A 27272-nucleotide genomic window follows, 5' to 3' on the forward strand; every position below is an offset into this window, starting at 1 on the left:
TCCCTGCCAACGTCTAACATCTTGATTCTTTTTGCATGTGTCTTCCCTAACCGTCCTGCAGTTCTGTCCCTAACAGCATCCTGGCTGCACCAGTAGCCCTGTGGATATAACTACCTGCTCAGCTGATTACCTTCATTTTTCTCTGAAGGGTAGAGAAATTAGTTACAGCATTTGTCATTACCCAAGATTTGAAGAGGCAAGGTGTCCAAGCACCAAGTCTGGATATCAGTTCTGCTGATACAATGAACAGTATAAATCAGCCAGAGCCTGGTATTCTTAACTCGAAGGTCTTAGGTCTGATTCCCACAAAGAGAAAAACCCAGTATAAAGCTATAATCTGCACCTCTCTCCTTGAATGGAAGCAAGGCGGGGGGGGGGTGGGGGGGGTGGGCGGGGGAGCTGTATCACCATACCACCGTATCAGAAAATGGGCATGACTCAGTAAAACAACAACAAAAAAAATTAGCTTCATAATCAAGCCAACAGAATAGGTCTTGAGCAAACAAGTTATAACTCTGCAAAATGGGTCTTAACACTATTTCACAGATGAAACAGAGCCTTCAGCTGGTACTGAAAATAATTTCATTCAGTCATTGACATGAAAACGACAGGACTATTCTATATGGTAGGAACATATCTTCATCCCTCCCTTTTCTCCTACATTCGAAGTATCGATTCATAAAATGTAATCATTAAAACAAGCGTTATTTTTTCCAAGTTGGAGAGCTTTATGGATACTATTTAATCAACCAACAGGGGTCAGAAAGCAAAAAGCACCTTCTGTGCTTTCTCAAATTCCAGTCTAAACCTAATGAAAATAAACCTTGGAAAACTTCAAATCCCCAAGCAGGCAAGAGAAAGGTTTTGACTCAGATTTCTGAGCGATGATACTGAGGGGTGATTTCCCTCAGACTAAAGACCTGACACTCCCAGTAAGACAGAGAGAGGTGATAAATATGCTAATTGAAGGACCTTCAGCTCAGGTACTGAAAGAGGCTACAACCACTTCCGTGTCTGTAATCAATAATATCAGGGTGGCAGAAACCACACAGCTGAAATCACACCGCTGTGCTCATCCCTGAAATAAGCATTTCAGGTCATCAGTCTTACCTCTCCGCTCGCTCGCTGCCTGCCAATCAGGAGACAGTCTCAATCCACAAAGCAAAAGGTACAGCCTCTCCATATGCAGGATAAAAATTAGTTTACATAGAAATTGAGCGTTTCTCATCTTTTCATTACTTTCTGGTTTTGAGAGGGGCAAGGAGGAGGGGGAAGGAGAACTGAATAACGTGCCTTAGAAGAGGCCCAGCGGGCTTTCCCAGTCTAATTAGAATCAAAATCGTCCAACCCCCCTCATCTTCCAAGACTCCACTCAGAAAACACGAGCACAAAGGAAAAGGTAAAAGACAAATAGAAGTTAAAGGGGAAAAATATCTTCCACAATATTGTGAGAAACTCTTAGGCTACTTTTAAGGATGCTTTGGGAAACAAACTGGAATTAAGAGACACAGAGCAAAATTCATGGAGAGCATAGGTCAAGACAATGGACCTTTGAGCTCATCTGGATGGATTTTTTTGTTCATCATCACATAAATTTTACATTTTTATGAAAAAGAGAACACCCCACTGCCCAGACAAATCTCCTTTTCATTTTCTGATTGTCCAATGTGCAGAGCAAGTCTCAGTATGTGCACAAGTGGACTGAATGTTCTGGGCTCTCTCTGCTATGGGTCAACAGGAAAGGAGGTAATGGCAGTAAACGGTGCTGACAAGGGCTTCAGTCAAAAATAATGCTTTTTTCATTCTAGGGTCTGGATTCTGAGATAGGAATAAATAGGAGAAACCTAAGAGAATCCATATACCCAAATGGTTTCATTCAACCCGCTTCCCAGGAAAAGAGCCTCCCCACCTTTTCCCTATCTCTTCTAAAGACATACATTGGTTCCTGTTAAAACATAGACTTCTCAAGGGACATAAATAACTCCCTCACTCACACGCACCTCCAAGAAAAACCATCAGCTGCTAAATAAAAGAGCTGGTAGTTTCCCAGCTGAGAAGGACGCAGGTGGGAGGAAGAAGAAAATCCTCAACTGTACAGATTGGCCCTGGCTATGATCGCATCTATGAAGCCCTATTCCTGCCTCCCACTTTTCCCTCAAAGCTGACTTAACTTTGGTAAAAGCCACCAACTCGCTAGCAACAGGAGCCTTAAATGAGTCAACTTTTCAATGAGATGTCACATCTCTCAGCATCTTCATTTGTAAAAAAAAAAAAGTTTCTGCATCCCCAAGAAGTGCTAGCAGAAGCTGTGGTACACAATCTGTTGTAAACCGGGTCAGAGCAATGAAAATCTTCTTGAATTTCTGTGGGATAATCAATGATCCTGCTCGAATGAAACCATAAATCAGAAAGGATTTACATACACTGAGTCCCACTTGGCACCTTAACAAATATCAAGTGATGGATTTTGCATTAAATTATAAGACCTACCTAACAACCCTATCAGTTACCAATAAATGCATCCCTCTGAAATTCCAGTCAATCTTTAGTCTTTCTAAAGCATCTGAGCTGCAAATACACTTGTAGCCATGAAAGCAGATAAATAAGGGGAGATACTCTGACGGCATACCACGAATTCTAACAGCCATTCATGGCTATTCAGGTACTAAGTTTTCCTGGGAATTTTTACCAAAACACAGCTCTCTTATGACTAACCACAAAGAGAAATCTCAGCCCAAGCTGAAAACATGCCATGATCAAATATATACTTTTATATATCAGAAGGTACTAGAGGAGGGGTCAGTGAATTACGAGCTGCCACCCGTTTCTCAAAATGAAATTTTAATGAAACACAGCCACTAATTTATTTACCTATCACCTCTGCCACTTTGGCAATACAACAGCAGGGGTGAGTAGTTACAATGGAAACCTTCTGGCCCCTGAAAGCCTAGAGTATCTACTTTGCGGCCCTTTACAGAAAATATCTGCCAACGCTTGTGTTAGAGAAAAGACAGAAAAAAGTAAGATAGGATATAACCTGAGCTAAACTGCTATGCTCCTGGCTTCTTAACTCTAGAAGCTTCCAAGGTAAACCAAAAAGAATCTAACTCACTGGATATGTGAGAATGTGGAGAAGACTGTATGGTGGGTAGAGGTTTAAAATAATAGCAATGAGTTTAACTGGATTTTTTTGGTAAGATTTTAAATCAATTTTAGATTCTCCTAATCTATTTAATTCTGCCTGGGTGAGAAGTTTCAGAGAGGAAGTGATATTTGATCCAGAGGATTTGAAGAAATAAGAATAAATTTGGAAAAGAGGGGAATTTCAGGAATAGGAAGCAAAATAATTTCTGCTCGTGCATTAATTAGCAGTTAAGTGTTACTTACTGGAAGATTTTTTCCTTGCAGGAAGTAAAAAAGCTGTATATAAATCTATGAGTAAGGATTCAGTGTCTGTCATCCTCTGGCAGATAGGGGAACTGGCCCATGGAAAGAGCTGATAAGAATGTTTCCCAATCCCACTCATGAGAAAAAAATGCAATAATGATGCAGGAACTATCATTATTATAGGAACCATCGTTCACTGAATATTTATCACGTGGTAGGCATGATGCTAGGTGCTTATGCATTATCCCATTTAATCCTTACAGCAGTCTTATGAAGTAGATAGGATTATTATCCCCTTTTTACAATTGGTAAGACTAGAACTGAGGACGGTAAATAGCATATACACATATCTAAGTAGCAGAGTTTTGGACAATTGTTATTGTCATCACACTAGTCATTAAACCTTCAATCCCTGCCCTCCATCCCCACCCAAAGCCCCATCGCCAAGCCCTCTTACCTCTGCAGACACTGCAGCACTGATTCTCTGGGAGAATGTGATCCTTCTCTGAGCAGTTCAAAGGAGGGCACGCTTCAGTAATTTTTACTAAAACTCCACCCTGCAAGCCAAATAACCAGGAAACAAAAAAAGTTCATATTTTTAGTTGCTGATCCAAACATAAATGCTCATTGTCAACAGTCTGCGGTGATAACAACCTACAATAATTAACAGTACTCCCAGGAATCCCACGATAATGACGATGAGACTCCTGGAAGAGAGAAGGCCAATCTCCCTTTCTATATCAGAAGAGCCCCAATTTCAACAATTGGGGTTTTTTTTTTCTTTTTTCTTTTTTGTTTTAACAAAATTTGGGTTTGGAGTATCTTCTATATAGCAGAATGTCACCGACAGTGTAGAGCTGGTAAATTTTTAACAATTGACTGTTGGATGGGGGAACCCTAAAGTTAGCATTTGCTGATTTCTGTGGTGTCAATAACCGGACATTGTGAACTACCAACATGACATCACTGACCACAGAGTTGGGAAGTTATGTACAATGAGCTCTCGTGAGCTTTTATGAGACAGTTGTGGCACTGCCCTGAATCACAAGCGCTGTGAACCCAAAGATAAATAAGACATCTTCCTTGCCCTTGATGAACTCACAGTTTGGATGGAGGGAGAAAAAAAAAACTCTTAAACTAGAAACCATAATACAATACAGTAAGTCCTAAAAAAATGTGCTCTAATTATGCTATGGTAACGTATCATAGGAGAATAATTAATTCTGCGCAAGTGGGGAGAAATTATGAAGAAAATGCCACATTTGAAGGAACTAAATAATGGAATAAGATAAGGAAGAAGAGACTTTCCTGGCAGAGGGACCAGCAAGGACCAAGGTATATAGGTACGATGAACTGAAAGTGGATCAGTTAGATGAGCACTAGATTCTCCCTAGAAATAAATAAAGTCACTGACGATAAAATTTTAAATATTCAGCAGGTGAACCTTTAGGACCTCGCTTCACCAAAGGTACTCTTTGTTGACATCACTAGCATCTATATTTAGTTTCACTCTGAATTTTTAAAATCAGCTCAATAGTTACTATAAAAAAGGGTTTGAGAGTCTCTTGTTTTATCTAAAATGTTAAGTTTTTTTCTCCCATTCTTAACAGCATGGTTAAGTCCACCAAGAAGCAAGCTCATTTAAGTCCAAAAGGTAATTCTCAACACAGATGGGAGAGTAGGATGGAGCTGGGCCACCAGGAAGGATGGGGGAGATTCTGAGTTTTCCATCTCCAAGATATGCTGCCATTCCAGGGTTCCCTGGTTTGGCAGAACTCCCATTATATCAGGCACAGCCATTCGTAAATATGAACATAAACATAACTTTAAATGTCAAATGTAATTTAATTTCCAACTACTCATCATCTGGATTACTGGCACCATGGTTTCCTCTCCTTTCTCATAAGTTTCAGCCAAGGCATTCCTTGTGGTGTCTTTTGTTCCCTTTTGCTCTTCATTTCTTGATCTGTCCCAAGGCATCTAGATCTCTTGCTTTTCTCCTATCTTAAAACTGGCCCTAAGATGCCAAGAACTAATCCTGCTATTCACCCACGGTCCCCGTTTCAGCTACATTCCACTCTCGCCCCTCAATCCAGGCCACGCTGGATGGCACCTGGCCTCAAGAGCTAGCACCAGTCTAAGGGCAGTATGCCTATCAGTTGTACCTCAGCTTTTGCAACAGGGAATCAAACCGATTATTACAAACCAATGGATGTTAATAACCTCGCTATCAGCGGCATAAGCTGAATGCAAAGGAAAACACGATGCTTGCTTACTTACCATTGCTGCCTCGACTTCTGTCCTTCAATATTAATGTATTTATTATCTACTGCCTCCTTGCATAAACACGAATGGTGAACTCTGTTGGAGCCCTTTTATCAGTTCACTGTGCCCATCCCCCAACTTCAAATGCCTTTCTGCTAATGGCTCATCTCTCAACCCTCAGAGGGTCCCTTTGGGCACCGGAGCCACTTTGCAGGGAGCCAGAAGTTACCTACAAGTTCCACAACCCCCAGCCCCACGGCCCAGAGCCAGTGACTGACAGGCATGGGAGGTTCTTTACTTCAAGGGGAGACGATAGCTGGGGTACGTTCAGAACCCCAGGTGAATCAGGGTACCTCTGACCTTTCACCTAAAATTGCACCCTTGCTGAGTTGCCTACCCTGCCCAAGCCTGCATCCCCACACCCTTACTGCTTCCTCCCAGGAGCACTAGCTTAATAAATCACTTGTACTAAAATCCTGAGCTCAGGGTCTGCTTCTAGGAGAATCTCAACTAAGACGATGAGATAAATTTCACTCTTGCTGTCAAAAAATTAAACTGTTAAAAGAGATTATCTCTAGGCGGTGAGATTCTGGAGTGATTTTCTTTTACTTCCTTATATTTCCTTCCTTTCTCTATAGTCCAAATTTTATATCGAGTATATATTTGCTTTTATTAAAAAAAGCAATATTAAAAACACTACATTTGTCATTGAAATCTAAGGTGAATGTGTTTTTGGTACATGGGAAAAATCGAGACTCTCATTTTGCAATGCTTTGGACATGAAATGTTTGTAAATACAAGTTAAAAATCTGCATGCAGTAATATCTCTTTGGTGGCTATCTGAAAACATTTAAAACCCCTATCTTTGTGTCATGTGTCAACAAGCTTCAGCAAACTGCTTCAAATTCTGTGTATTTTAAAACATCATTACCGTTCTCCTGATTTCTATAGGTTTGTTATGATCATTAAAAATAAATTCTTGAATTAAAAAAAATAAAAATGCTACAGATGGCTTTTTAAAAAATAATTACACATGAAAGGTTCTCTTTTTTTTATATATAAAAGGTTGCTTTGACTACTGATTAAAGCAGTCAACAATTCCAATCAACCTTTAACATATTTAATGAGTAAGACCGTAATTCCAAATGTTCAAAGAGAGACAAACCCCTTTGCATGAATTTGAAAATAATATGAACTGTGATTACAGTAACATAAGTGCCACCAAATCCATTTAGTCCAGCCACATAATTTGGCACAAACCCTTTTTTACTTTATTTTCAAACTCTCTCTAATAAGTATCTGATGATTAACATTTTTAAACCTTCCTGATTGTGGTATGTTATTTTATGACCTTTGGAACTCTGCATTGGTGGGAAAATATAATTCATCCATTCTTTCCCATTTAGAGTAACTGTCACCATGTCACTGATCAAATAGAAACGCTTTCAAGTTCTTTACTAATCACTATGCTTCAACCTGAATTTCTAATACCATATAAAACTCACATCTTTAAGTAAAAAAAAAAAAAAAAAAAATGTTGCTAGCCTAAAATAATGTCACAGGGCAGCAATAACTGGACAAAACTGACCAAGACTGCTAGGAGAGTTTATTCATCTTGATAAAAGAAACAAAACAAAACAAAACAGTATGTTAACTTCTGGAATCACTTGGTGAAAATATTGAAAACAAAAGTTTGTTTCTTATCTAACTGGTGTTGCTGAAGCTTTGAAATGATCCCAGGAAAATGAAACGCGTGGATCACCAGGCAGCCTTTTGTCAACTGGGGATCTGCATTTGAACCATAGAACACAGAAATTATGTGAGTAATTATTTGCTCAATTCTCCCAAGGATAGCACTTATGCAGGACCATTTTAGATGTCTAGGAGAGAAGTTAATTCATCACATACAACAGGTACCTTAGGGCATTAAGGCTTAAATCTTGCAAAAGGCTGCCCGAGAGAGACCCGAGGTCTTCTCATCCTACACCCGTCACCCTCTCTCCCTGTTGACCACATCCATTAAATGTATCCCAAAGCTCTTCTCTGGCCTTTTATAAATGTTACCCTTTATCAAGGGAATCAATGAGCCATAGCCTGACCAATCTGGTATTCTCAGATAGACTGAAAAGAGATTATTCAATCCTTCTGAATCCACCCTTCTACAATTCAAAAATGCAAATTATTTCCAAGCAAGTCTAACACCATCAGGACTGGCAGTAGAGAGGCTAAGAGAGGAGCCTGTAGATTCAGACCACACAGGTTCAGATCCCAACTGGTTCCTTTACTAGCTATGTGACTCTGATCATGTGTGCCTCAATTTTCTCATCTGTAAGATGGGGATGATAATAAGGCTACCTACCCCTACCTAATAACAGGGTTATTATGAGGTTTATATTAGATAAAGTTTCAAATGTTTTAAGTAGTGTCTAGAAAATACTAAATATTCAAGAAATGTTAAATATTATTGTCAGTGATGCTTCCCTCTGTGCATAAAATATTTAGTAAATAACTGTAGAAAGACAATAAATGAAGAAATTAATGACTTTTTAAAAGATGCTGAAATTATTCACATGCACACAAACCACATATGCAAAGAGAATAACCTGTCTGCCCCAACTTCTTCCTAAGTTATAAAACCATAACAAAACAAAAACAGTAAAATATGAACCAGAGCAGGGAGAGTACCTACAATGTGCCAATAATCATGTTAAGTACATTTCCAATAGGCTGGCATTTAAATCCACACCCATATCTTCTAGAGGTCTCAGATGGTGTCTGCCCTGATCCTCTCTGCGGATAACAGGGATCGAGTCACAATCGTGACCCTTGCCAGGGTTACCCACTACTTCTGCCCAATATGTAAAGGGGTTGTTAGCTGTGAGTGACAGATGCAGGGTGGATACTGAGATCATCAGCAGGGTGGGTAAGACTGCCTTTAGTCATTCCAACTTCCCTTGAGGTGGAAGAAAAACGTAAGGGTTTTAGAGTCCAAATCATCTTCCCTCCCCCAGAAGTGAAACAATCTACAGAGAACGTGACATCTGCCTTATATTCAGGGAGGACACGTGTGGTCATGTGGAATAAGAAAAATAGCTCACACGTATTGAGGGCTTACTTTGTACCAACCAAGTCCTTCACATGCTTTATCTCATTTAATCCACCCACCATCCCTATGTGGTAATGCGCCAGCCGCACGTTGGGGGTCACCCCACCCGCTCCCCCACTCCCAGGTTTGGAAGCTCCCATGGTTGACTGAGAGATCACGGAGCCCTCACTGTCACACCATCTCTACCTCTGCCACAGACTAAGGAGTCCACCCCACAGTCCCCACTGATGCAGAAGGACCACCACACCTGCATACCCGCCAGACTGTCCAGACCAATGGAATCTCTGCCATTCCCAGGGGCAGCCAAGAAAGAGCGAATGGGAAACACAATGGGGAGGTCCAAAGGAGTTAACTCCTGCGGTAGATTCTGGCCAATGAGAGACAGGAGACAGGAAAGAGCCTTCCCTCCCCCGAAGCTCCCCAAAAAGAACCAGATTCGAGTTCCCTGAGAGCTTCAACGTGTCTCTAAATGCCTCATTGTCCTCAACCTTTCAAATACACTCCTTTCTTTTCTCCAGGGATGTGACGAAAAGCAAATGAAATGCCATAGGAAACAGCACTTGGAGAGATGGTCTATTCCAGCCAGCCTCCCTGGAGATGCCCCTCAAAACCAGGCCTGCTTCGCTGTGGGGCAGTGGCAGCTCTGGAAGGCACCTCCTTGAATTTGCTCTCCCTCTCTTCCTTCTTTCCCTCTGTCTCTCACTCTTGCGTTCTAGGACAGCACCTCACCCAAGTAAATGCTTGGCTAGCTCCCACACCTCATCCAGCACGTTGTTCAAATATGACCTCCTCCGAGAGGTTTTCCCAGGCCACCCCTCCCCACCTCAAAGCTCTCTACCCCTTCAACCTGCTCTGTATTTTTCATAGAATTTGGCATCCTAGTTGACCCTTGAACAATGCGGGGTTTAGGAGCGCCGACCCTCCACACAGTCTAAAATCGGCACATAATTTATAGTCAACCCTCTGTACCTGTGGTTCCTCCGTATCCACGGTTCTACATCCAGGGATTCAACCAAGTGCAGATAGTGTAGCACCGCAGTATTTACTACTGGAAAAAATCCGTGCATAAGTGGACCCACACAGTTCAAACATGTGTTGTTCAAGGCTCAGCTGCATCTTGTATATTTATTTGTTTATATCTTACTGTCTGTCTCCCCACCAGACTGCAAATTCTATAAAGACAAGGACTTTGTTTTGTTCACTGTTGTACACCCAGAATCTAGTACTATGCTGGTAAGTAGCAGTTGCTCAATGCATGTTTGTTGAATGATTTTTTTTTTTATTGGAGTGCAGTCTTAAATGAGATCTATGGTTCTACACATCTTATTTTGAGAAATACATGGGAGGGGGCAGGCAGGAGACAGAGGCATTGTCTAACATTGTATCAGACTCTTAGGAGTAGAGGTGGCACTATCCACAACTAACATCACAGACTAATTGCCCCAACACCAAATCAAAACCTTTTCCCAGGGCCACCTGACAACCTCCCTGACTCATGGTAGCTGCTAGCTCCCTTCCCCCTTCTCACTTCCTCCCCTAACAGTCTTTCCCAAGGCTACCTGATCCACGGCTGACCACAAGCTAACCACACAATGACAGTGGCTGGGAACTCCACAGCCAGGACTCAAGCCCACCAGAGAGTCCTTCCCCTCAGTGATCCACTCAGGACAATATGCTCCATTCCAGAATCCTACCTAAAGCCCACATCTCCTTCCCTACAAGTAATGGGGATCATAAGATTGAAACTTACTCTGCATTCCCGGCAGCTCTTGGTTAAAATCCGCTGGCCTTCTGCAAGGACTTTTCCTCCATAGATACATTTTGCTGTAATAAAACAGAAAAACAGTTCAGACAGTCATGCTATGCCACAAAATGACCTCAGGGGCACCATCCAACTCCAGTAGATTCCACAGAATATAAATGCTCTGATTCTAAGCAATGCAAAGCTCTTTGCATGTCTGGAGTTAAGGCATGGAAATAGTATGGGGACAACTGTTGAATCCCCTTTCAGACTGTCATCTCTATTATGTTTGCCAGGAGTCCTTCACACCAAGCACATACAACTATTTCAATGCTGCAGTTGCTGAAGGAACTAGAGAATGAATTGATGTGGTCAATGTTAAAACAAGGAAGAAGTGGTTGTCATCACCGTGGAGTATAATAGCATAGCTTTGATTCAGCTACTCCAGCCATAAAACAAATGACTGGGTGAGAGCGGACTTGCATATATACTCCACTCATTAGGACCTCAGTCACGTGCAGAAAGACACCATTTTTCCCCCTTGTCATCATAGGAAGCACATGTCTTTAACTTATCTGTTCCCAAGAAGCTCAGAGACAACTAAGAAATACAAGTGAGTAAAATGCTGTATCAAAATGCACTAGACAGACTGCCTTTGGAAAGGTAAGCTTAACAGGCTGATAGGGAGGGCAGGGAGGAGAGACAGGCCTTGGAAAAAGGTTAACAGAGAAGCATAAATGCTGACCCACTTTTAAGCAAGCGCAGAATATGTTAATTTGATATGACCCTAATGTATCTCTGCCAAATTCTCCAGCCACATCCACAGGACCAGGAAAGCAAAGGCCTGATCACTCCCTCTCCTGCACAAATGAGGATCCTTTCAGCCCTAGTCCCCAGGAGAAGCAGAAGTGAAGACATGAGCTCTCAGAGATCTCCACCACTAACTCACTGTCTTAGAGAAACCACCTCACCTCTCAGAACCTCCATTTCTATATCTGTTAGAAACAGGTGAATTCAATTTGGTAGTTTCTTAGTTCTACAATCTTCGGACTCATGGAATGTTCAGGTATGTAGGGACCTCAGCAAACAACTCGTCCAACTCCCTCTTGTTGACCACAGGAAGAGGAAAGCCCAGAGACACTGGTTTACTTAACATCACGATCCCACAGTGGCTACTATGGTGCGCAATCCAGATCCCCCTCTCTACGGCCAAAGGTCACATTCCTGAAACTGCCAGACAGGTGATGACCAACAGCTGTCAGCTGAATAGTGATCCAGGACTTGCCCTTGTCCAAAGTCAAGGCCCCTTCCCAGCACAGCCCACATCCAATGAGTGGTTGATGAAGATGTTGCAGAGTCCTGGCCCCTTGCCCCAACTCAGGATAACTCCAAGGGTCATTCCAGCTCCACAACTCCTTGGAGAAATGACTGAGGTATTTGTCGTAACTGCACTGCAGTTCAACCTCTCCTTCTGCCAAACTCAGCTTCCCTCACTATCTCATTCCCACCCCAGAACTGATCCTGAACTTCCTAATAAAGTACAAGCAAATCTCCATTTCAGAGTCTGTTTCTTCTCAAAACCTGCCCTGCAACAAACAACACATACCTAACTCAAATCTGTGCCTCTCTAGTATCTGCATTCAGTCAATGGCACCAATATCTACCCCTACCCTCCACACGCACCACCCATACCCCACTGCCTAGGGCCCTTCTAGCCTCTTCCTCTTACTCAACCCCGTGTCCAATCAGTACCCAAATCCCTGCAAAGCTCCCTCCTTAAGTTTCTCAAGTCAACCCACTTTTCTCCATTCCCACCACCTGCCCCCAGGTGCTACCTTCACTCAGGCTAGCCCTCCTCTTTAGTCTACCAGGAAACTTCCTAACTTGCCTCCTATGTTCTGGTCTAATCTTACCCAGTCCTTCCCCATACAACAGTCAAATATATTTTAAGTGCAAATAAAATCATTATGAGTCGCTCATGCCCTCAGAATATAGTTCAAATTCCTGAAGTCAGCACACAAGGCCATCCCTGTGCGTTCAGTCTCCCTCCCAAACTCCCAAACATTCACACCTCCACTTAAGACTCCAGCCACGCTCTGCTTCTGGGATTTGCATATACTGTTCTGCTTCTCCAGAACACTCAGCCTCATCTACCTGCTCCTGGTAACCTTCCATCCTATGTACCCGTCAATTTCAACTTAGGCCTGACTTCCCCTCAAGAAGTTGTTCTTGACCTCTAACACTGGAGAATTGCCCTCACTTTGTGCTTCTGAGGTACTCTGGACCTCGTCCTAACAGAGAAAATATCACATTTTACATCTGTTGCCCCAATGAGGGTAGGAACTATGTCTATTCATAACTTTATCTCTAGCCCCAAGCTCAGTGCCTCTCTGGGCTTATTGTTAGTAACAATTTTAGAATTAGTGAGCCTCCTTGGTAGCAAAAACCAGAGAAATTTGCTGATTCCCAGATGAGAGTTCTTTCTGCTATTCAATGCTATTCCAAACATTAAAAGCAGATACCAAGGTTTTCAGAGCAAAACCATCAACAACAAGGTAGAGAACCAATACAATTTTCTAGATAACCCCCTTCCTCACTTCATTTTAAAAAATTATCCCCAATCATTTTTTATGCCTCAGTTTTCCAGATAAATCAGTTGACTCTGACTCATTGGTCCTAATGATCATGTGGATTCCCCAAATTGCTTGCATGGGGAGACCATACCTCCAAGGGCCTGAAATCCCTGCCTAATAAACTCCCACACTCACAAACACAGCTGCTGCCAACTTGGCAAGATGGCTTGCTCCACAGTGACAGTTCTGTTAAATACACGGCTGTCAAATCTGCCATCTGCCCCTTGGCCCAGGGTGGGAAGCAAAGAAAGAGACTTTCCTTCCTTATTTTTGCACCTTGCCACCCCCATGATGTTAGGATCACACTTGCTACCCTGTCTGAAGACATTCGTCCGATTCCTCTCATCCTCTGATAGACACTTCGATCTGGAGACGGGAGTGTCTTACTGTTTACATTCACACCACACACGGGGACACATCCATCCCTCAAATCTACCAATCTGGTATTAAAAATTAAATGTCCACTGAACTTCATGTCTTCACATGGCAGGGTGCCTTAGGGGCTGCAAATGACATCAGCATGATGCTGTGTACCTCAGCCATTCACAGCCTTGGCACCGATGCAGGATGCATGGACGATCACAATATCAAGTATCTACAGAGTTATCTCAGGACAGCTTTCAGCATCACCACCGGAGGTCACAAGAATTTCCCCTGCTTTCTCATCCTCACCCCACTTCTCTGACGGTGCCCTTCCTTCCCGGCCCCACCGTATGCCTAACACCAGTCCTCATTATCTAACCTCTTGATCTACAGTCAAAAGGCTTATTTTTGATATCTGGGAAATTCAGGCAGAAGGTGAGTCAGGCTCCGATGCCTGTGGCTGGGGCATTCGGGATGCCATTCCAACAGCTTTTAGTATGAGTAGAAATGTAAATGGATACCTGAAGCCCTTCACATCACACTGGGGACATGCAAACGAGACCATTTCACAGTGTCTGACGATGAAATTGAAACTCGGCACCAACACACACTTCTCCACGATGTCAGAAACAAAGGTACCGGGGATTTACAGAAACAGTTACGCAGTTGTATCTTTTTGCGCCCACAGACACCTGGCCCTTCAAATCCGAGCCTGATTTCTCTAGTGCGATGGATGGACACTTTTGCCATTTGGGTGCACACTAAATACACAACCTTTAGGCACCACTTGGCACCCCTGTCAGATGTGGATGTGAGGTTGCTCTGTCTTTATTTAGGGATTTGCACGTTGCACACACTCCAGCCATCCCTTGGCACTCAGCAGCTGAGAACATCAAAATCAACACTCTGTGTTACACTTTAAAGGAGAGGGGCAGAGCAGAAAAGCTCAACACCCAAGGAGCCATCCTCCCTCGGTGAGCTCGCTCACAGACCTAGTTTCAGATACCACCTCTCCGAGCATGATGCCCACATCAAACAGGTTGTCCCTCAGCCATCTCCAACTCTCCTATGCCGAACAGAATGTATTGCTCCTGAAACCATTTCTTCCACCTGCCTTATTTCTGTTAATCACACTATGAGTCTCCCACAGGCTCTTGTTCGAAACATGGCAACTTCTCCCTTACAGATGCTCTGTCCCTGATTCATCTGTTTCACGTTAAAAAAAAAAAAAAAAAATGCTTACGGAGTACCTACCCTGCCCCAGGTCTTTTGGCCATCACTCAGCTTCATCCCTTCCTTTCCATGTCCCCCGGCTGTGCCTACCTGCCGGCCAGCCTCATCACCTCCACCCGCAAATGGGCCTGAATCCAACACCCAGCTCCCTGCCTCCAGCTCTCCCCACGCAGGGGCTTTTGTCAAAGCATTTCTCTGATTACGCCACAACCCTGCTTCAAAAGCTTGCTTCTGAGCCCCCCAAACAAACGCTGTGTTTACTTCCATGATTCTGCATGTGCAATTCCCTTTGGCAGGTGTGTTCTTACCTACGTTGTCCACATGGCAAACTCCTATTCATTTGTCAGCACCCTACTCAGTTATTCCTTCCCCTAGGAAGTCTTCCTAACACACACACACCCAAGTTTCTGATGGAATTAATCACTCCCTTCTCTGTGCTACCCCTGCATCTTACATAGCATGCGTACTGCACAATACTCTGTTGTAATGAGATGGTGCATACATCTCCCTGGAAAGCAGTGGGTAGAGGAGACAGGTTAAAAGCATTAATTCTGGAGCCAGACTACCTGGGTTTTATTTTGGCTCCACCAAGGCTGAGAGCCCTTGGACAAGTTAGTTCTCCTCTCTGTGCTTTACCTCATCTATAAAATGAGGGTCACAGTGGAGCCTATGACTCTAGGTTGTTAGAAGAATTAAATGAATTAATACACATAAAAATGCTTAACACAGTGTCTGACATAGAATGAATGATCCACATGTGCCCGTTGCTGTAACCAGAGGAAAGAACAGAGTTGCGAGAGGAATTTCAGTAAGGATGACTGAATGAATTCAGTGGAATACAATCATCATCATCCATCCCCAACCCGCCCTTGAAGCTTATTTCTACTTCTCACCTACAGAAATCCTCTGTTATCACCTAACAGACTATCTCCCTTTCCTTCTGCAACTTCTTTTCCTTTGTAAGTGCTGTTTTGCATAGCTCAAGATTCCTTCTCCATCCTTTTCCTTCTCTCCCATCTCTGATGGTTCCCAAATCTATCTACCAAAAGAATACTAATTCTAGGACACCACTGTCCAGAGATTCTGATTTAGCAGGTCATAGAGGGGCCCTGGGACACTCTATTTTAAGAAGTTCACCAGGTGATTCTAATGTGTAGCTAGGTATGTTCAATTCCTTAAACAGAGCAGACACCCAAGAAATGTTGGAGGAATGAGACTCCTGCACTACTTTCTGGACTTCCACGCCCATAGCTAAGGAATCTAGAAGGCTCTCCTGAGTTTTCCCTGATGCCTCCCAAAAAGATGGAGGAAGAGCCTAGTATCAGGAATTATGAAAACTGCCTTGCTCTTGGAGATGGCCTGATTTATTGGGTTTTTTGATCGAAACAAAGTACTTTTCTCAGACAATGAATTGAGACTTAAACACTTAGACCAAGTTCTTTCCTATTGCCACATGGATGCCCTCATCTGTAAGTGCTACAGCTCCTTGAAGCCATGACAAGTGGATGAACACTTAGTAAATGAGCACACAAAACAATCTGCTTTTATGTATCGGCTCTTGAATCAAATCAATACTTTTTCTCAGAAACCCTAGGACGCTGCCCCACCTAAACCCAGAGAGTAGCTTAGGAAATTTTATCTGAAAGGGACAACCAAAGGAAATATTTTCCATCCTTTACCTGATGTGAAAATATTTGAAAACTTCTATATCTTTTCAAATTAGAGGGTTGTTTTCTGCTTACTTTTTTTTTTTAAACATCTTTATTGGAGTATAATTGCTTTACATTGTTGTGTTAGTTGCTGCTGTATAACAAAGTGAATCAGCTATACATATACATATATCCCCATATCCCCTCCCTCTTGCATCTCCCTCCCACCCTCCCTATCCCACCCTTCTAGTCTTTTCCATATATATGACCAGGAGTGGAATTACTGGGTCATATGATAATTGAGTAGTGTTCTTAATCATTTATTTGTACTACCATTTTATTAAACTATAAACATCTCAAACTACCGATCAGAGCTGCTGAGAAAATTCATTCTACCTAGCTAAATTGCTATCAATTCCAAACAAAGGCAAAAAGCACACTGATGGCTTAGCTAGCTCATGTATCAGCATCTTGGTAAAATCAGGTAACTTGCTGAAATGTTTTTTAACACTTAAAATTCTCCAGTAAATTAGAATAAAGAAAAATGACTATCCCACACATTTCTAGTGAGAGGAGAATTGGATGATATATATCAAGGACCTTGAAAATGTCAGTCTCTTGGCCCAATAATTCTACTTTGGAGAATTCTATCTTAAGAAAATGTAAAATACAAAAATGTGTCCTCACAAAACATATTATTGAAGAGTAATGTATAATAGTGAAAAGTGGGAAAACAACCTAGTTATCCAACAATTGGGGATTAAATAAGTTATGCAACAGCCAAAGAGTGGAACACTATGAAGCTCATTAAAATGAGGTTTATACAGAGTTTTTTAAAGGATAGTAATACACTTAAGTGATAATGGTAAGTCAACAAAGTAGGTTAAAATTATCTGCATAATAAGACCTCAGTTGTCCACAAAATATAAGTTTTAAAAAATGAAATCCACTACAACTTCAAGAGTGTTTGTTTCCAAGTGGTGGCATTATAGGTGATTTTTCCATCTTTACCTTTACCCTTACGTGTTTTCAAATGTTACATCGCTTTTACAAGTAGACTATCAAAAGCTTAACACAAAAAACAGCTGAAGGACTCACCTACTCCCGTGTCCAAACAACAACTGCCAAGAGACAGCATTCACAGATCTATCCACAGAGCTCAAAATAATAGATTAAAAGTACCTCATATTGTTTAAACAAATTCCTAAGTTTCTCAACTTCTTCCTCTATTATATAGAATATATCAAGATAGAAAAAAATAATCTATACCTACTAAAAACTATCTTTCCATCATGGAATCAAACTATAATCTTAACATCTGGGCCCTTGATCTATCTGTATCGCCAGACATGACTTCCAAAAGCACTTAGAATAGAAATAAGAAAGTTTCTTTTAGATAAACTCTGAGTAAGCCCTCCAGGGTAATGGGTGTACCATGCCAACCATAAATAGAAGACATTTTCCAAAGTTCCTTTTGAAAGAGTATAAAAAAAGATTGGGCTGGTACAAACAGACCAGCTATCCCCACTTCCACTGTCATATTAGGTGACATGCTATTCTTGACAAAAAACTAGACCACTGTGTTTTGAAGACCTAGTGATGATGGTGTTTTTTTTTTTTGGTAGAGAAATGGTCTTGAAAATTATCCATCGGATGGCACATTTCTAACCTAAACTCTCCTTTTTCAAAGAAGAGCATATGGTTTGATAAAAACACTATGGGTTAAAAAAAAAAAAAAAAAAAAAAAACCACTATGGGTTTTATAGTCAGACAGAATTCATTTTATATCTCACCTCTGTCACTCACCAGCCTTGCAAACTTGGTAAATTATCTTCCGCAACCTTCCTATAAAACAGGGATAAAAATAATCCCCACCTAAAAGATTGCAGTGAGGTTTCAATAAGCTAATAGAATGAAATGACCTAACATAGTAACTGGCACATACCAATCATTCTAAATGACAGCTTTTACTCTTCCTGGTTGTCTCAGTGTTCATTTCACCATTTCATTTGAAATAGTGTCCTTTGTAATACAGAGGGAAAAGGATTTTTACATCATTATATAATTTGGACCAGTCAACTCTGAAGGAAATTGTTCCAATATTTTAACTGAAGTTCAATCCAGAAATTCCTAACAAAGGCCCTTTAATAACAGGAAACCTGGCCAAGACCTCAGATAGCCGAAACACAGAGTGTGGCCCTCGGTCAATCAAAATGAGAGGACCAAAGCACATGGAGCTTTGGAGTCCTGACTACAGAGCAACTCCACACACTACCAGTTGTTTGACCGCGGACAAGTGACTTAATCCTTGTGAACACCAGTTCCCTCTACATAAGAATGTGAAGAATAGTAATCAAGGTTGACGTGAGGATTTAAAAACAAAATAGCCTATGTAAAGTGTCTGCACGTCAGAAGTGATTAAAATATAGCCGCTTTTATCATACATTTATTATTATATCAACTGCTAGGACTTCCTTTCATCAACATTAATCAATTGGGGCCTGAAAAATAGGGGAATAAATCAATCTCAAAGCACAGAGGGCCACCCTGACCCTCAGTTAGTACTCACGTCGGCAGACCTTACAGCACTGGCCTGCAATGTGCACGGGGAGGGAGTCTGGAGAGCAGTTGAGGGGGGGACAGGACATCCTTCGACATTCCACAGTGCCACTCTGAGGAAGGAATGACAGGGAAAGGAATCTCAGCAGAAGTGATCTCAGTAGCAAAAAGCTCACATCTCATCCCAGAAGCCTCACCAGGGAAACAGAAGCAGTGTGAGAAACTCCCAGTCCACTCCAGGACCACAAATAAAGAATTTTCTCCAGCCCAAATGAACCCATGCCACCTCGGTTACTTTTCTGATATACATCACTGGCTTTATTCCACCTGCCCATGTGGACTAAGTAGATTAGGCAGAAAACATAAAAGCCTATTTTTACAAGAACATAAATAACACCTTTTGCAGACCCTGTCAACCATTGTTGAAGCGCTAACAAACATTTTGTATTTTTGCAGACAAACAATGGCTTTCTTCAGATAGTTATCAAATAATTTCAACTGAACAGGGTTTCCATATTAATTTGAGGGGGCTTCTTGTAATTCTCTGAAACAGATCAAATAGTACATACAAATAATGCAAATAATGGATAACCTGAAAGAAAGTCAGGGGGTCCTGCAATTCTCTAAAACAGAAAATGGATACCTTGTAAAATACAATGAAAACACCTAGAAACTAATTAAACCACCTTTTTAAAATGTATTATAGCAGAGAAGAGTTGTGAATGAACCATTAGGTGGTTTGAAAACCAAAGGAGTCCCTTCCTCCCTCTGATACTCTAATCTCTAAACAGGAAGCTTCTTAATCATGTTAGATCATATTAGAGTGTGTTGGAAATTAAAATCTGCTTTCTCTTGATAAGTATTCATGTTTGTAATGACACTTTTCCAGCTTCCCTTCACAATTGCTCCAATTACTAAATAGGCACTTAGTAAAAAGGCAGTACTGCTTAGAGTTAGCATTATAAAGAAACAGGTTACACAATAATTAGTACAACTGCCCTCTCAAAACTGTCCATTTATGTACAAAGAGGCTTACTGTGCATGTGCAGTTCCTGCAGTGATCACCGTCAACCCAGGAGTCTTGGTCTCTATAGAGCAGTCCACTCACTTGACAGGTCTTCTCACAATGACAGTTTTCCAATTGACTAAGTCTTGTCTCTGCATAGTTCAGCTGCAAACAAGAGTTACTACGTGTAATTTCTGTAATTCAACTGCATTGTCCTAACAAAGCTAATCGCAACGAGAAAAAATAAATCCAAGCGGGAGGAGAAAAAAAATGCTCAAAGCAGTTCAGTGATTCTTAGCCAGATCTCCTTTTCGAACATTTTTTTTTTTTTAATTTCACACAAGGTAGAAGCATTCTAAATTGAAGACATATTGGCTCCCATGGTCTAATGAGCACCAAATGAGACATTAAACTGTATCTCAGGGACCTCATGGGTGTTCATCAACGCGTGTGCTTTCAGCTCAAACCCACACAGAAACACTTGTAATGAATGTGTTCTCAAGGACTCGTTACAATGTTTACAGGAGATCTAATCAGCAACTCGGAAGCACTTACATTTATCTCCGGCTATCCTGTCCCTCTTCTTCACACACTAACCAGAGTGTCATGGTTTACAAGCTGGGAAGTCACTGGTTCCTCTTTTATGAAAAATTCTGGGAAGTCATAGGCAGATCTTATTTCTCCCCAGCTCAGGATCCTCCAAATAGAATGCCCCAGAATCCACCTTGGTGTTCAGACAAGTTCAAGAGAGGCAACCAAACCCCCAGGTGAGATGAGGACTTTGTTAAAAAAAAAAAAAAAAAAAAAAAGAAAGAAAAGAAAAGAAAACCTTTTTCCTTTTTTTAGGTCACCCAACTGCTACCATTAAACATGGAATCTTAGAATCTCCTATTTGAAAGAGTTTATAAAGTTTGAATGACATGACAAGTAACCCCTTCAAGTGGTCATCCAGCCTCTGTTTGCACATGTAACTGTGATGGGACACTCATTACCTTCCAAGGAAAGCTACTTTTCTTGGTTAGCTCTGGATGTTTGAAACGTCTTTCTTAGCTTGAGCTGTGAAATTTCTCTCCCTTTTTCTATTAGACCTAGTTTTGCTTTGTGGCCCATCCTGAGCAAGTCTAACCGCTCTACAAACATTTGAGGTTATCCTGGCCTCATGCCTGCTCCTGACCCACAGTCAGCCCACCAGGTTCCCCTAATAGCTCCTCGTGATATGGTTCCAACCCTCCCTCTTGACCATTTTGCATGTAGGCGACTCCAGGTTGCCTTCAAAACTATGGTACAAAAAACTTGAAATGTGGTATGATCTCTCTGTCATCACATCCATACCAAGGAGTAACTCAGCCTGGTAGCAATATCACCCTTCTTCCTTTCTCCTTACATAGAGAAGGTCATGATAGAAGAACAAATACCACTTTCTAAACATTCATCAAATAGTTTCTTTCCCTTCTCAATCATACTTATATATCCCCGTCTTGAGTATTTTCCCCGTACAGGAGATCGAATCCATTTTTGATCCCAATTAAGACTATTTCAAGGCAGTATTTTAGCTATAATGGTTGAACCTGGCTAATGATGACTTCTACCATCTTTCTACCTTTTCTATGGTTCCAGCCCATACATGCTCCTCTCAATTACTCATAACAGTGCTACTCTTTGGAAATGGAATCCACATGTAATTCAACCTTGGTTTTTGTCATTTATTCCATCTCTTGCTCTAAACTTTTGGAATTTCTCAAGAAAATTTGTTCCTTGTCTGCCTGTCATGGGTAGTACCAAGAGGAAGGGAAAAGAATAGAATCCTAAACAAACCACATGCACTATAATCAACCTTGAAAAAACTGAGTCGACCGTGCCTGAAACTTAGCTTCCTATGACTCCTCTACTATACATGATCTTCCAGAAATTCAAGTTACATTTATATCTCCAGCCTAATCATAGAGCGTCCAGAATCGACGGTAATTACGTTCTCTGGGAATTCTTTAGGAAACGCAGATAACATATAATTCCAAGAGTTTGGTGACACCAAGTACCAAAACCATGTATTGGTAAGAGATAATAAAAAGGAAGTGATAACTCATCACATATTATCTACTTCATTTCTATAGCCTCAGTAGTTCCCACATAAGGTAGTGATAGACATATGACCGTGGAATGAACAAGAAAGAGTTGAACTAGAAGGGAATCTTTCCTAAAAGTGGCTCAGAATGAAGAATCTGTTTGTGAGAGGAAAGTGCCTGTCTTACTCTGAAAGTCTGGAAGAACCCTAGTGTCTGTGTCACTCCAAGAAGGGCACTTCTTAAGGACTAGTCCAAAAGGCTATTCTGTATCTATCCAAGTTTCCTGAAAATCCAGGAGCTTGCCTAAAGGCAATATTGTCAATTTCCAGTACTGCCCAACAAAGCTGAGCTATGCTCACCTACAAAACTCAATTCCAAGGAAAAGCCTCAATTTTAATACAATGGAAGCTATTCTCAAGGCCGATTTTGCTTCCCTTCTGAGTACTGTATTTAAATTTTTAATATATTTAGCCTGTTCTGACAAGTGAAAAACCCTAATCTCTGTGATGATAAGAATGCATCAGACAGACACCAAGACAAAGGAATATTAAGGCAAAAAGCTAATTTTTCAAAGGCACTTAATATGTAATCTTGCCTTCCTTTTCCCCTGCTAAATCCTGAAGCAACAATAAAGGAGAAAAACAACTCTGAATTAAAAAATGAATTACATTTTCTGTCACTGGCATTAGCATGCTGAATTTATACAAATTCATTTTCAAAAGCTATTTCTACACTACCTGCCATTTTCTCTAAGAATGCCTGCAGATCCAAAATAGATACGGTATCAAATCTACATCTCTTTTCTGTTTTACCTTTGTTTGCGCATTTATCTGAGCAACCATGGACCGAATCATTTATTCTTAACTCTACACATTCAAAGACAGACAGCAGAGGCCTTTTCCACAGTAAGAGGTCAATGAATGAATCTAAGTACATTAGTCATGCAGTAGATTTCTTTTTTTCCTTTGAAATAGTATTTATTTGGCATTTGCTATATGAAAGGGAAAAAAGAAATCTATTGTGTTAAACCTTTAGGCTTAATTGAAAAATCACTATTGAGCTCCTCGAAACAATGAAAGTCTCAAAATTAAATATGTTACAAGCTGAAATGCCACTCCAAGTGTTGCTTGATTTACATAAATAGATTTGTCAAAGATTTAAACAGAAGTAATCAAGAAATTCCCCATCTTCAGCATCTCTTCTTCCTGAGCTTGAAGGAAGAATGTGATTACCACACAGGTGGGATGCAAGAGCAGGACACAGCCTGGTCCTATCGCTGTGTACCTGGCTCAGCAGGCGTGTGGTTCCCACAGTGTAGAGACTACCTGGGAGAACTTCCAGAATAAGCCAGGGGATTGGTGGTCTCTTGTGGCTCACTTAGGGGAAGTGTCAGGGGACCGCTTCACTGCACCTTCTCCCCCTTGAAAAAGTATGGTTTTTGCCACAATGTTGGGATTCTTCAAGAGGGCTCTTCTGTACCCTGGCCTCTGTCACCTGAAGCTACATGCAAGCTGCTTCCCTGATCTTTCCTATATCAAGCAAGGGCACAGTCATTTTCAATCACCCTGTACTTTGAAAGGAGAAAAGGAACAGCAAGCCCTCCTAGGCACAACCCTGAGCTGATCTGGTGTCTGTGTCTGTTTGGTTTGATGTGACTTTGGCTACCAACTCCTGGCCAGCTTGTGTGCTGGACTCGCTCTCCGGTAGGATTCCATGGCTTCCACTGTGACCCAAATGTGAGGACTTTCTGCTGCTTTCCAAAACCTCCTGGCTCTAGACCAGGGCTCTGACAGCAACTTTCATGCAATCTCTATAAAACGAAGAATAACTGTCACCATTTCACATACATGAAAACTGCAGCTAGAAATGAGACCAGTGACTCATTCCAAGCTGCAAACATCCAAGGAAGTGATAAAAATGAGATTCAACATCAGATGAATCTTACTCCAAAGCCCATTTCTATCTCCACCATGATCTACATGACTAATGCCTATTTTAATCACAGCTGCTGGGCAACTCAAACCAAACCTCCAAACCCATCAGCTAAATCTTGCCATGATAGGCTTATTTAACTAAAGGCAAAGCCCAAATCCAGATCGATTTGGTGCCACAGAATTCCCTTTGCACCCAGGAACCCTACTTGGCTTCCAGTTTGTCTTATCGCTCCAGACTCCATCTCCTTCACTCTGCCAAGAGATGTATTACACTCTGCTTCCACCAAGATGGCAGACTAGGTACCCTAAAAGACTACACCAATTGAACCAACTAAAATGCTGGATAAAATACACAAATCTTAACTTTTAAAAATCATCACAGGAGCTGATAGAAAAGGAATAAAGCCACAGTGGCCAAAACAAACTGACAGCCAGGGATCCAGGGAGGCGAGTGAGCACCAAAGCTAACCTCCATGACGTTAGCCAAAACATGGAGCTCCCACCTTGCACAGGGGGCCAGGGAGAGGAAATAGAGAACAGGGTCTGCCCAAGATGGGATGTCTTAAAGGAAACTCCTACATCAAGGTACGGCCCCAAAGGGCTGTACCCTCAGCTTATGAGTGAACAAAAAGGAAACAAGGCTTGCACCAGGCACAGAAGGAAGACCTTCCTACTCAGACCATGGCACTGGCTAGAGGGAAATATCTTCCTTCAGAAGTCTTAAAGAATTCTTTGCTGAGAATTCACCTGGCTGATCCTAGGTTAGCAGTCTGATTCTGAGCAGTCCCTATGATCTGAAAACCCTTAAGGAGATAATGCAATAGCAGTGACCCCTGTGTGGTCCTGGCAGGAGGACACATAATGTAAACCCAGGACTCAGAAAATTCCCACATCTACCTAAGGAAAACAAGTGGCTGTAACCAGATGGGTGAGTTAAGAGGGCTTGTCCTTGCCCTGACATTCCTCCTTCAAGAGCTGCCACAAGCTCTATGCTCACGTTTCACTCCCAACAGGTACCATCTGAACACACACTTCTCTTTTCCTCTTGTCTTATGTGCTCGTTCTTCTTCTCACTGGTATCACCATCCTCCTACTGGTAGCATCCACCTCCCGCTCTCCATCACTCATTCCTTCTTTATATCTTTTGGTTCTCTTTCTAATCCTCTCTTCTCCAACCATAAACTTCCTCGGTTATGATCCAACTTACAGAATCTAAGTTTGAGTCTCGGCTTTGCCATCCACTTTTCTTGGGAAAAACTACATAACTTTCTTGGGACTCAGTCTTCTCATCTGGACAGTGGGCTAATAAACCTAGCTCAGAGGATTGCTGGAAGGATTATAGAGAGAGTGAATATAAAAAGTTTAAGCATTGTAACTAACACATAGTAAATGCTCAATAAATATTACCTAATATGGATATCTTTCCAGTTTATTCCAGATCAGGGGTTGACAAACTAAGGTCCATGGACCAAATCTGGCCCAGCACTTATTTTTGTATGGCCTGTGAGCTAAGAATAATTTTTACATTTGTCAATAGTTATATTTTATTTTTTTATTGAAGTGTAGTTGATGTACAATACATTATGTAAGTTACCTGTGTACAACACAGTGATTCACAATTTTTAAAGGTTATACTCCATTTATAGTTATTATAAAATATTGGCTAGATTCCCTGTGTTGTACAATATATCTTGGTAGCTTATAATAATTTGTACCTCTTAATCTACCACTCCTATATCACTCCTCCCCCACTTCCCTCTCCCCACTAGTAACCTATTTTGTTCTCTATATCTGTGAGTCTGCTGCTTTTTTGAAATATTCACTAGTTTGTTGTATTTTTTAGATTTTTTTAGATTCCACATATAAGTGATATACAGCATTTGTTTTTCCCTGTCTGATTTATTTCACTTAGGATAATGCCCTCCAAGTCCATTGATGTTGCTGTGAATGGCACTATTTCATTCTTTTATGGCTGAGTAGTATTCCAGTGTGTGTGTGTGTGTGTGTGTGTGTGTGTGCGCGCGCGCGCGCACGCGTGCATGTGTGTATACCACATCTTCTTTATCCATTAGTCTGTTGATGGACACTTAGGTTGCTCCCATAGCTTGGCAATTGTATATAATGCTGCTATGAACACTGGGGTGCATGTATCTTTTTGAATTAGCATTTTTGTTTTCTTTGGATATATACCCAGGAATGGAATTGCTGGGTCATATGGTAGTTCTAGTTTAGTTTTTTTGAGAAACCTCCATACTATTTTCCACAGTGGCTGTACCAATTTACATTCCCACCAACAGTGTACAAAGGTTCCCTTTTCTCCACATCCTTGCCAGCATCTGTTACGTGTGTTCTTTTTGATGATAGCCATTCTGACAGGTATGAGGTGATGTATCACTGTGGTTCTGATTTGCATTTCCCTGAAGATTAGCAATGTTGAGCATCCTTTCATGTTATATTTTTTTTCTTTTATAAAGTTATTTATTTTATTTTATTATTATCATTATTATTTTTTTGGCTGCATTGGGTCTTCACTGAGGTGAGGTGTGCAGGCTTCTCATTTGGTGGCTTTTCTTGTTGCGGAGCATGGGCTCTAGGCGTGCGGGCTTCAGTAGTTGTGGTGCACAGGCTTCAGTAGTTGTGGTGCATGGGCTTAGTTGCTCCGCGGCATGTGGGATCTTCCCCAACCAGGGCTCAAACCCATGTCCCCTGCATTGGCAGGCGGATTCTTAACCACGGCGCCACCAGGGAAGCCCCCTTTCATGTTATATTGATTGATTATATTGAAGTGAAATAAGTATATACATCATGTTCTCAATTTTGCTTCTTGATCTATAAAGACTAAAATTTACTAGCTGGCCCCTTACAAGAAAAGTTTGCCAACTCTTCTTCTAGATTATCACAGATTCCAAATTTTGCAGTGAAGATGGAAGTACTCAGTTTCCTAATTATAATTCTATTCACGGTTTGAAAGAAATAGACTTATAAATCTTCCAAAGGGCTGGGGGTGTTGAGAAGGTGGATTAAACCATTTTCTGCTCACAATTAAATATCTTCTGCCTCACAAATGCCCATTTTACATAATAATGTTTTGAGGACACAGCTCAATGTGACTGCTAGATAATAATGTACAGCTAAAAAGAGAAAAATGACATTCCTGCAACGGGAAAGAATGAGAATGAAAAAGGGCACTCTCATCGCCAGGAGATGGAGAACCACAGTCACCTGAGGCTGAGTGGCATGTTTCTTGTTCCAAAAATTAGGTAGTGAGCTAAAATATAATTAACAGTATTGAGATCAAGCTGCTCCAGACAATATGACATAAAAGCTTCTATA

General features: G+C 41.4%; 1 protein-coding gene across 2 annotated transcripts in view; it reads right to left on the minus strand.

Moving 5' to 3' along the window:
* The window catches only part of NELL1 (neural EGFL like 1), an 858172-nt gene that overhangs the window by 640149 nt on the left and 190751 nt on the right, over positions 1-27272 (minus strand). For both annotated transcript variants that reach the window (XM_057553940.1, XM_057553939.1), the window contains exons 8-11: positions 19973-20107; positions 18947-19049; positions 10509-10582; positions 3845-3944 (exon numbers count right to left, since the gene is read on the minus strand). In XM_057553940.1, coding sequence (XP_057409923.1) covers positions 3845-3944; positions 10509-10582; positions 18947-19049; positions 19973-20107 — 412 coding nt within the window. The remainder of the gene's footprint in view (positions 1-3844; positions 3945-10508; positions 10583-18946; positions 19050-19972; positions 20108-27272) is intronic.

This window comes from Balaenoptera acutorostrata, chromosome 9, assembly GCF_949987535.1.
Source record: "Balaenoptera acutorostrata chromosome 9, mBalAcu1.1, whole genome shotgun sequence".
Taxonomy (NCBI): Eukaryota; Metazoa; Chordata; class Mammalia; order Artiodactyla; family Balaenopteridae; genus Balaenoptera; species Balaenoptera acutorostrata.